The sequence below is a fragment of the Schistocerca gregaria genome, chromosome 6, assembly GCF_023897955.1.
Source record: "Schistocerca gregaria isolate iqSchGreg1 chromosome 6, iqSchGreg1.2, whole genome shotgun sequence".
In the NCBI taxonomy this organism is placed as follows: Eukaryota; Metazoa; Arthropoda; class Insecta; order Orthoptera; family Acrididae; genus Schistocerca; species Schistocerca gregaria.
Genome location: NC_064925.1, coordinates 477,503,828 through 477,516,250, shown reverse-complemented (window position 1 = coordinate 477,516,250; position 12,423 = coordinate 477,503,828). Strand labels below are relative to the sequence as shown.

Genomic DNA, 12,423 nt, shown 5'->3' with positions numbered 1-12,423 from the left:
TATTGCGAAAGTATAAATTCAAATTGCACCAAACACAGCGCATTAGTTTCCAGAGCATTGAAACCAAGGTTGCGATGTCCTTTTTTAAGCGAGTCATATCTCAAGCCACGAGATCTCGCCAGCCAATGACAGCAGCTATTCAGAGCATAGGACGTGTTATAGTCAGCCAATAGCAAGATCACTGGTTACATAGCGCGAACACACATGAGGAAAAGTTAATGGTGTACATTAATGTACACAGTACCATATATCTACAAGAAAAGCTAAGCTTTCACATATAATATTGGTCTCTAAGATTAACACACTACAACAGAAGCTAAGCTTTCACATGTTATATTGATCTTTTTTTGTGTGTGTTATACTTTAAGGTACATCACACAAATGTGCCAGTAAATTTAAAATTATAACATAAATGTCTCGGCTCGAATTTCTTGCAAGTGGCTGGTCTTCAACCTGTTCAGTTTTGAATGCTCTGTGATTTAGATATCCATCCCACTTTCTCACACGTAACATAATTCATCTTGCGTAAAAAGAAATTTACTTTGAAAGTAACGCTTTTCTAACCACCGTTCTCAATCCTATCCGGAGACTGTTAGAAATAGGCTCGATTTACCAGTTGCCAGAGAGCGCTAGAAAACAGGCATTATTGTGCGTGTGCAACTGCAGTGGTGTAGGAAGCCCGCATGTTCGTGTGTATAAAGCACTAAGAGCGCATACATTACACCATAAAAGAAACAGGGCATCAGAGGATACTCCAAAGAGCATCGGAATTTCGTAAACCATACTAAAATGCGTAACTCGGCTTGAAGTGCAAATTGGCTTTTTCCAGATTCACAATGAAGTAGGTCCCATCTGATATTAAGCTTTTCAGTGTGGTTTTTGGGATGTAAATTTTCTTGGATGACCAGTACTCTACAATCTCATTTTTGGTTATTTATTATGCCATAATGCCCTACATGGCAGAAGATGATAACGTGCACTTGAAATTCAGCGAACAGTTGGAACTAGCCAGTACTGTAGAATGAAACGCTTCATTTCAAAAAAATGGATTGCCTCAGCGGAGAGATTATTAAAGCCAAATTTCTTTAGCAAACTTGCAAAAATAACTTCATCTTGCTGCAAGGTGATTAATGATTGACTGCTACTAACTTGTAAATAAAATAAAATCAGAAAACTGAAATTAATAATATATTTTTGCCCTCTGTAATTATGTGAATGTATTTTAATTCACTTGATAGCTCCTGGCCACAGAAATCTGTTTTGTTTTCATTTGACGTGGGAGCTGTACATGAAGAGAAGCAGCAAAATCACTTAACGTTAACACGGGTCACGTGGAGACTAACCCCCTCCCCACGACGACTCGGACAACTCTGTGCAAGCACGTATCTGGCAGCTAGGACGCGCAAGAAAAATTTTCTCGTTTGCATCTGGCCTCTTGCTGCTGCTACTACCGATACAGCTAACAGACAAACTTCAAGTAGCAGGAAGCAGGAGAAGGTACTGCTTATACGCGAGTCAAATGCGCATGCGCAACATACCGCTGGCAACTGGTCAAACGAACCTAGTGTGAACAGTTGTGACGTCATGCTTGCTCATAGCAAGCAGTTTATTGTTACGACGAATTACAGTCTACGCCCTACGGCCTTTGATATATTTTTGCTATTTGCAGACGCTTGTGCATGCACGGTGTTTTGTTGTTGTAAATTGCACTTTTCCTTTGCCACTAAAGTTTTATTTTTTCCCCTCTCGTTTATATTTTATTGCTGCAGTATCATTCTCCAGTAGAAGGATACAATAACATTCTTTGCTAGATATCAATTCTGCAGTCAAAATTACAAAAATTTAACTGAAAACTAAAACAATGAAAAATTCCCAGAATTCCGAAAAACTCCCGGGTTCTTCCCGGTTTTCTCTCAGATGAAAAAATTCCCGGGTTTTTCCCGGATTTACCGGTTATCCCGGGTCGTATACACCCTGGGTTATGTTTTTACTGCTCGTAGATGTTCAATAGTAAACTATTGTATCAGTATGTGGAGGTTCGCCTGCAAACTATTAATGAGGCTTATCGAAAGTTAAATAATAGTGCACTGGCTGTATATAACTGTGTATTATGGGGCGGTTGTGAACATAAAGTCAAAGATAGTGAAACGCAACTGTGCATTTGTCGGCTACATTTTTATCGTGTCAGTTTTCAAATTACAAACCCCTCTTTCAGCCAGTGTAGCAACGCAGTACATCAACACCGAGGACAACATAAATAACCACTACAGACCCATCATCTTTCTTATATACTGGTACTTCAATTCCTTAATCTACTGTCTTCTCAGTAATTCTAATTCCTAACACAGCAGACACTTCTACCTTTTCTCCAGCGAACCTGATGAAATTAACCTCCAATTCTTCACTCCTATCACAGATACTTAAACAGCCTCTTCCATAGTCAATATTACATCTTATTTCTCCCAGCCAGTCATTACCACACATCCAATCCACAACCAAGGAATCAAGAATCAATACAACATGTCAAAGTATATATTTAAAGTCTTACACCTAATTTACACTTAGTGACAGCATGAACTCTGTGCCCCATTGTCGTAATTAAACCTAAAAGTGCTGTAAATTTCTGGCCATTTACACCAAGTTCAATCAATGAATTCAACACCTCATTAACATCTTGCTCACCTTCTCTCAGTGTTTCAGTCCTAATATCTTCATTTTTGTATTTTATCGTTTGTATTGTCACATCTGTCCCATTAAGCTGTCCATACGTTCCAGAGCGAGCCTCATCTGAAACTAATTTTAGTTGAACAATGATTGCACGTGTTATCAGTTTCTGTCATCCATATCTTGGAGTAGTGAATGATCCTAAAATCTTCCATCAAATACTACCCATTGGTTTCGTCACCCAAACTCATTTTCCCTCCTCTCACCATTTCAAAACTGATCATCATTGTATACACAGTTTCATGAACATTCATCTCTTTGCATTTCATCATGTACTACTGTTGATTGTTATTTTATTGATTCCATGTTGGACATCCAAAATTATTGTGCTGCAGTGCATCATGATGCTGTGTATGTTTATTGCAATGAGTCAAATGTTGCTCCAATCCCACTGATGATCCTTTGTTGTCAGTCTCTTCCAAATGATCTTTAACTCTTAATAACTCATCATTATCGTCAAATGTTTGTGATGCTAACTGTTTTCTTATTCTACATGGTAGAAACTTTATCAAAATTGTAATCAAATCATCATTGCTAATAGGATTGTCAAGATAACTATCATGTTCCCATTGTTTCTGACGAAAGTTACACATTGACTACTCATGCTGATTGTAATTGTACATGGAAAATAATTTGTTGTACAAACTGCAGTAGTGCATCCGTCCTTCCTGCAGCCTCAACACTATTATTATGTATTTCTGCTTCACATGTTTCAACATCTACATTTTGAATTCTGCTAATTAACTCCATTTCATTGACAAGATCCATATCAACATTGTTCTGGGTAATGCTGTCCTCTCCATAATTACAGCAATTTATAATGAAAGTAATTGTTCACTGTCTATAATACTTTTCTTGTTCAACATTTTCACCACTAAAAATATCCAAATTCACTCACGGCACTTTGGCGTGTCAATCAGACTCTAGATCTGAAGATCATTGCACAATGCGACATCCTTTTCACCATTGCCCATGTATAATAGACAGCGGTGGCAGTGATGTAATTATGTTAATTCTGCTGCCTCTTTCAACTCCATTTATTAAGAGACAGATATCATCTAATGATTGATGCTTTGAGAAAGCGAATAATGACAGGTACTTGAAGAACAGTTACTGTTAGAAGGTCACGAATGGTTCTATTTATTGTTGAACACACAACACAGCAAATCCTATGAAACATTCACAATTAATTAATATTCTTCATGCCACTATACAACTTCTATCATTCCACTCTGAAACTCTCAAATGAAATAATGTGGTGTGAGTTGTCATATATTAAAAAGATTAGCAACTTTAACCAAACGTTGCTGACTCATAGTTATTCTCAACCCAAATGTGTGGCTCAAGCAACACTGCATACTGTCAATTGCTGCTCAGCACCAGTGCTTAGCAACAACAACCAGGCTTATTTAAGGCATTACCAGTGGGCAGCAATAGCTACATGCAACATAGTTACTCTGATTATTGAATTCGGTAAATTTATGCTCAACTCTTAGAAATGATAGTAAATAAGTAGTTTCTGGAAGCAATAATAAATTATATCTTCCGGTGGACCATAAACTACAAACTAAATCAAAGACATGTAAAACAAAACAGTATTTTCCTTCCTCATTGGCATACATCATTGAGAATCTGCATCCCCACTTAAAGAAAAGTCTAGAAACTGACTTCCAGTAATGCAGAATGAGGTTGAACCTTTGCTTGAAAAGCTAGCCAGCAGACAAGTTAAGCCATTACCTATTACCTCTCTTAGACGCTCTGGGGTGTACAAGAGAGGCATGAAGCATAAATCCAAGGGTTATAAGGAAGAAAAACGTTAGTGTATCTGCAGGAAGAAGTGTCTCCCATGAGGATTTGGCTGAAATGCAAATAAATGTTGTTGGACAAAATGCAAATGAAGATCAACAATGCCCTGCTGAGGGTCAGCCACAGCCTGGTACCAACAAAATGTCCAAAGAAGGCAAACCGTCTAAGAATAGAAAGAGTTGTAAAGCACTTGACTGTGCTGAACTTATTCTTGATGACAGTTCAGATGATATGCACCCACATATATCCTCTGCAAGCTACCATATAGTGCATCGCTGAGGGTATCTTGAATTGTGTCAGTCATTCCCTTTCCTATTCTACTTGCAACCGGAGTGGGGAAAAAAGGACTATCTATACGCTTCCATATGAGCCCTGATTTCTCTTGTCTTATCTTCATACTCCTTTGTAACTTTTCCAAAATCTACCCCTTTTCCTAGACCTCTACAGTTCTTTTACTTAACCTCTCTTTCCTCCGCTTCAACCCTTCTGCCTGAAGAAGGTGCCACTGGCTCCAAAAGCTTGCCTAATTATAGCCTTCTTTTATGTGTCTCTCTGTCACTGCTTGGTGAAGAGGTTTTTTATCTATCCAGCGGTATTACTTTATCGAAAATGGATTGATTTCGTTGTCACATCCTCAGAAAATCACTCAAAGATGACACTTTCCTGTACACTGCAGCGTCATCAGCAAATGATCGCAGATCGCTGCTTACTCCATTTGTCAGATGGTTTAGGTTTATAGAGAACAAGAGCATTCTATAACACTTTCCTGAGGCACTCTTGACAGTTCCTTTGTCTCCAACCTCCAGGGCAACATACTGGGCTCTGTTACATAAGAAGTCTTCAAGCCACTCACATACCTGAGAACACATTCCATATGCTCAGACCTTATGCTCAGACCTAATGATGATTGGGAATTGTACAGAAACAAGAAAACAGAAGAGAGAAACACATCTGAACAGAATGAATGAGCCCTACCAAAATCTTCAGCTTCAAATGAGTAAATTTGTCTGTTGACAATGCACATAAATGTACATTCCTAGATGTCATTGAAAGTTATGATGAGGACGGAGCGTTCATGAGTGTCATGATAAAATCTTCAAATAATTAGAAGTGGACTGTAAATAATGTCCTTTGGGAAGAAATGCACATCTTTCTGCCTTCTCTCCCTCCCTCCCTCCCTCCCTCCCTCCCTCCCTCCCTCCCTCCCTCCCCTCTTCCTGTTTACTATCCCTCTCCCTTGTCCCCCCCCCCCCCCCCCGACCCTGTCTCACCTGTCATCACCACCTTCCTTTCCTTTCCTCCCCCTCTCCCTCTCTTAATCCCTTATGTGCACTACCCTCTGTACTCCTTACATCTTGTTGACTCAGCGGCTGCACATATGGTGAAAGAACTGCCTCACATTACCCTAGTACCACTTCCTTGCCCTGTGCATCCTTCACTATTCACTCCCTACCTCTATCTACCTAGGCAACTAGTTTCAGTAATCAATATTCAATTATCAGTCTCATTGCTACCACAAGCATGTCCGTTCAGGGTGCCTGTGTGATTGCGTGTGAATTTATCTTCTCCTACTAGAAAAAAAGTAAGAACTTTAAACTAGTGTTCACTATTTTCTATAAGTTAGTCGTTGCCTTTCTCTTCTTTTACATATATTGTTCACTTTTTTATTCATTTTAATTAACTGTGAAATTATGTACATTTTTATTTTCAGTCATTTTTATCGTATGTTACATTTATCTTGTAATATTTTTTATCTTCTTATCTGTTATCTCTTTGTGCTGCCCTACATCAGGCAGTATAATCCATACTTTACACTTTAATACCTTTTTCATGCCAAGTTCCACAGCCACAAATTTATAAAGACAGTTCCACATTCCACTTTGGCCGTTATACACTCTGTCATTTACTTTATCAAGTGAACATTCCATACTTGTTAATGTTGTATGTCATTTTAAATCATTGATAAGAATGGAATGGTGCTCACACTCAATGAGTGTGGAATGTTGTTCACACATGTGCCTTCTGTGTTAGTGGTTACATATTAAAATGACAGTGACACGTTTGTAAATGCCCACACAGTGTGCCCGTATGAAATTACAGCGATAGGTGAAGCATAAGAATCTGGCAAATTGCGAAAATCAGCTGATCATATAATATAAATGGCAGTGATTGTATAACAGCCAAGGGCAAAATAGAATTGTCTGTACATTTTGTTTTAATTTCCAGTATCTTAAAACCCTCATCTTTCATTTGTACCATTTATTATAATTATTACTAGTGATAACATGGAGAAGATGTTGGGAGAAGAGGAGGAAAAAATCATAACACTGGGAGAAAGTCTTTCCATATGCGCTGCATAATTTTTGCTTTCCTGAATTTCAATCTTTTGAGGTGGAGGAGGGATGGGGTTAAAGATATTCCAGAAGATAGCTATTTGGTTACCATTCATCTTTCAGCTGTCTTATAGACATGGAACAATACACAAATCTCAAAGTGTATTTTTGTGACTACTCTGTCATAGAAGTATTTCACTGTTTCATGGAACAGACTAAATAAATCTGTTTAATCTAGAATTGTCATTTATGACACTTCTTCTACATTATGTATGTGAATCTTCTTTCAGAATGCTCCAATGCAGTGTGTACATACTAGAGGCATTGGAGTGTCGTTGACTTGGTGGCCTACTGAAGACAATTTGATTGCAGTTTGGGGAACTTCACTTGAAATCATCAATGTGCTCAACTGCGATAAAATAGCTGCTCCAAAGCTAAATGGGTTGTATCCCATCTCTTGTGTCAGCTCTCATCCCCAAAGGTAAAGTAATCAGTATGTTATGTAGAACTGATTATTTCTCTTTTAAGAGAGGAAATCAGAAAGTTAAAAACTGAGAGAGGCATGAAGCTAATAATGTTATTGATAGAAAATATATATTTCTTATGTAGAACTGACTGTATGTATCCCACCCAATTTTCCTTTCAGTTTCATGCCACATGTGTGATATCGCATAAGTAAAAAAATGTGTGTGATGTGTTTGCATTTGAAGTGAGTAGTGACTTCCCTTTCCTTATTGTCAGTGTCGGAAAATCATTTCTTCTTCTTCTTCTTCTTCTTCTTCTTCTTCCACTTCAAGGAATTAGTGTTGTCCCATTCCAAAACCAATGGAATTACACAAAACTGTAGTCAGTAGTCACCTCTTCACTGGCCATCCTATATTCCATTTTCCAGTTTGGTTGAAATGTAATGCTTGCCATAGCAAGTGCTAAAGGTGGCATCCCGTTGATGTGGTCATACCATTCCTCTTCTTCTTTTTTTAAAAAATCTCTTCTGTCATTGCGGTTTTCAAATCTAGTTGTTATCTTATATCTTCACTCCTCAGTTGGTCCAAGAAGATGTTGCTCCTGTCATGTGCAGTGTTTGAAGGAAGGGTGACATCAGAGAAAAAAAAAATATTCCACTACGGAAATCTGAATAAAAATTACAAGAAGTTATTAGTGCTGTGTCTTAAAAATACAAACATGGGGCTTGGTAACATTCTTACAGGAAAATTAAACAGTGGAAAATCCAGGATGGAATAATGACAGTATTGTGAAAAGGATTGATTGCTACTCATCATATAGTGGAAAGGCACAACAAAAAGAAACCACTTGTTTAGCAGTCATTGTGTTGTGACTGTCTGACTCAACAGTTCCACTATTTGGTGAGTGCAGCCTATCCTTTGTCTTTACAGAAAAAGTAAATATAAATGGAGAACTGATGACACTGTTGCTTCAAATGAAGGGTAGGCAGCTGATAAAATGAGAAACATACTGCTGCAGTTATATTTAGCAGTATTGTTGGCTTGTTAATGAGAAATGAGACATCTTTTATAAAAATTTATTCTGAAGCTGTGTTTGTAACCTACAGGCATGGGATGGAAGGAGTCTTGGGACAATTAATAAGATGTGTTCAGGACTAAGAATATAAATACAAAACACTGGATGCAGAGGTCGAGAACCCCCTCTAGAGCGAAACAGTTAGAAAATGAGGGATATTAGTAGTAGGAGACAAGACTTGGAAGTTCAGTACCATCAAAGTTGCTGTTGGAATGAAAAGTGATTTTGTGCACTGTCAGATTAGTAATACATGTAAAAATTTGCAACATGAAGCACATAAGGTTTATTTCATGACTTACATGCCAGGGATAAGATGTTGCATGAATGCTACCAGTGACTGAAGTTTCTTTCATCCAATAAAGACAACTACAATTTAATTATGTGCATCCAAATGAATGATCAGAGTTACAATGTACACCAAAGAGTCACACAAAAAAAATAATTATGGGGAACATATGAAATGAACAGACTTGGAGTACAAAGACAAGGCTTACAGTTGAAGCTGGACATGTCACACGTATTTTATTGTAATGCAAGTTGCAAGCCACCTGCAGTACAGTATTTAAAACTAGAACTGGCTAAACAGTAATCAATAACAATTCATTGCATTCAACAACTTTAAATGCATGGAAAGGATATATTCCTACTCTCCACGTAGAGAAGGCGTTGAGCTGCAGACTGACACAATGAAAAATACTGCTAAAATATTAAGCTTTTGAACAAAATCCTTCTTCTAAAATAGAAAACACACCCACACATTCCAGTGCCTTGAGACAGAGGCCATGTGTGTGTAAGTTAAGTTTGCATGTTTTCCATTTTGAAAGGAGGACTTGCCTAAAAGCCTAATATTCCAATAGTCATTTTCATTGTGTCTGTCTAAGACTCAGTGCCTCCTCTGTGTGGTGAGTAACAGTCTATCCTTTCCATATTGTAGTTATTCAATCCAGGAATTTCCGTTGTTTCACTTTAAATGTATGACACATTAAAGAAAATGTTTCAAGAGAGAATTCTCTCACAAGCAATAAAACATACTAGATTATGGGTCCTGTCTTACATTAAAATTATCCACTTCTGTCTTTGTGAATCTCATCATACATGCAACTATACCAGGTTGACAACCTGAGAGGGCATTGTCTCTTGAAACACATTGATGTAGTATGTGAAGTACATTTTACGTAACTGAATACTATCACCTCTTACTACTAATAAAATATAGCAGTTATTATCATACACCCAACAAACAGATAATGTTAAACACAAGAATCATTTTTCTTTATATTTCTAGCAGTTTGATGTTATGAATATTAAGTATACAATCATGTGTTATAAAATGAGTGTAAAACATATATGTTTGAATTTTCCAGTACTTACATGGTTGCCATTGGAAATGTTAGAGGATCCGCAACAGTATGGAGAGTTCCTTTGAAAATGGAACTTGGGAATCAGTAGAGGAACAAGAAATGAGAAATCTAATTTAATATTATAAGAACAGTGTATTTTTAATAAACAGTATTATTTGCTGAATATTATGCAGATGATATAAACACAAATCTCCTTGGAATGAGAGAGAGAATGTTCGTGTGTGTGTGTGTGTGTGTGTGTGTGTGTGTGTGTGTGTGTGTGTGAGAGAGAGAGAGAGAGAGAGAGAGAGAGAGAGAGAGAGAGAGAGAGTAATGTTTGCATGGAAAGTGAGAATGAAGATGATAGAGAACTGAAAAAGGCGTAAGATGAAGTTCCACATGAGATAAGGCAGCCAAGGCTGTACACAAAAGAGCAGCAGTTAATGTTATTGATTCTTCAGTAAACTCTTCAAATGAGGAAATATGACAAAGAACATATAAATAAAAATTAGTTTTATATAGAAACTACTTCTGAATCCAGTGGTCAAGTGTTGTGTAGCATCTGTTGACGATGCAAATTGTTATCCATTTTAATAGACTCAAACAGCTTCATGTACCGTAAATCACTAAATAAACATGTACCTTGCAGAGCAGTATCCCTATTGCATCCTTTCTGCCTACCTCCTCATTTTTTTAATTGTCTGTTTCAGTTGCATATGATGGGACTTTCTTGAGTTGTCGGGTGTACAGCCAGATGTTATCTTCCTTGTCTGATGTTGTGTTTACGTGACCTGTCACTCTCATTAGGTGTTACATTAGTGTGATCATTGGATGGAGTTTGGCCATAATTTATACCCTCTGTCTTCCCAGTCTGCCTTTAGTCTGCTCCCACAGGCACTGTTTGTGGTCCGTTTCCATTTTGGTTGTCCTGGGATGTTCTGGTGCTAGTTTGTTCAACCTTACAGTGTGCCTGATGTTCCTGTGCTGATGAGTTCTGCGTTCATCGTGTTTTTAATAGATCCAGTGCAGAATCCCAAGCTTTACTCAGCTGAGAGCACATGTCTGATTGATTGAGTGCTCCATCAGTTAAACCTCGATCGACTCTCTCACAACATTGTTCTAATGTCTGGGTACCTGGCTAGGATTATCATCTCTTTGTATTTCATGAAACGTGAGGAGATTCTGGGTGGAAAAACTGTGAAATTTTTGGTGTGAGTTTCTTCATCAAATTGAAATTAATCGGTAATTTTCTTGTATTAATATTTTCTTCAGAATAATTTTCAACAATCTTAGGTGAAGATTAACTTTTATTATAGATTCAGGTTAAGAAATCTGTTGTGAGTGGATACTAATTTGTCACTAACATAAAACTAAAGACTTTTTACTAGAGGTTTAACATAAATGATACTCGGCAAAGCTACGATCCCCCTTGTAAATATCTTCTGCAGATGGGGATGAAATGTTGGGTTTTTAAAGTAAAATCCCTTTGACCATGTCGTAATAGCCCAGAATATTTTATTAATTGTAACAATTCTTGCTGTGAAAGTTTACATTTTACATAAATGATATTGGCATTCTTGTCTTGATGTTTCATTGGTGACCCTTCTAGGTTACTATTCTGAGGCCCTCCTAGGTAGTCTGAGCAGTTGGTAGCTCCATATGGCACCTCCTTTGATGAAAATGAATTTCTAATAATTGGCAGCTCTCTGTTGAAAATGTTCTGTTTGCAACTGCAAAATTGACATGCGACTTGAAGTTAGAACACAAAAATTCAGCAAATGTTTTAAAAATATGGTAAATTCAAAATAAATGTCTACAGAATCGGATCCTGAACCAAAACAGAGTTATAAAAGTGTTTTTGTACATGTTGGAACAAACTTATTGAGACAGCAGTGAAGAAGAATTCACAAACAAAATGATAAACATGATTTCCACAGCAAGAAGTTTCTGTGAGGGACCCAGGCTCATACTCAGCAGAATCATGAAAGAAAGGTCAGTGGATGACAAATATATTTAAAAAATAAAGACTGTTATCAAAGAGCAATTCCATGGTCTTGTGGCTATCTTCATAGACCCAAACAAATTTCTTTGTTTAAACTGCCTAGGATAAAATGGCAGACATAGTAATGTGACAACGTGCCATTTAGTGAAGGCCAGGCATAGTCAAGGCGCAACGGTAGAGGAAGTGGGTGCTTATGCCATCTGTGGGCCAGAATCGAAGGCAAAGCGGAAGTGCTTCCGCCTGGTGGCAGCTAAATTGAAGAACACTATGCGGGAAACATTGTCTGGCTTGTGCTGCACTCCAACATCGAAATAACAAAAGAATTAAATAAAATAATATTGTTACTTGTAGTAAAAATATAAATGTAATATTACTTTAATATATGAAAATGACTGTAATTGAATATTGTAATGCTACGGTATGTTTAATTGTAAATGGAGAACTTGGCGTAATGTAAAATAATGTTTAGGTGTGGGGGGAATCCCCAAGAATGAGAACAGTGTACAGGTTGGCATGTAATATTGGCGGTAGAAGGAAGTTGGCGTAGCTCTGAGGCAGAACAAGTGTTAAGTGGCGTAAAAGTGACTGCCGGTGTCTGCGACGGTAACATTTCTAACAGACCATTTAGAAGTGAGCTGAAAACAGATATAGACTTTGTTTATCATATGGTTACAAGCTT

General features: G+C 37.5%; 1 protein-coding gene across 1 annotated transcript in view; it reads left to right on the top strand.

Moving 5' to 3' along the window:
• Nucleotides 1–10,398, top strand: part of LOC126278412 (cytoplasmic dynein 2 intermediate chain 2-like) — a 94,670-nt gene extending 84,272 nt beyond the window's left edge. Inside the window, exons 9-10 of the mRNA XM_049978519.1 lie at nucleotides 7,154–7,344; nucleotides 9,767–10,398. Coding sequence (XP_049834476.1) covers nucleotides 7,154–7,344; nucleotides 9,767–9,851 — 276 coding nt within the window. The 3' untranslated portion in view covers nucleotides 9,852–10,398. The remainder of the gene's footprint in view (nucleotides 1–7,153; nucleotides 7,345–9,766) is intronic.
• The last annotated feature ends 2,025 nt before the right edge of the window (nucleotides 10,399–12,423 follow it).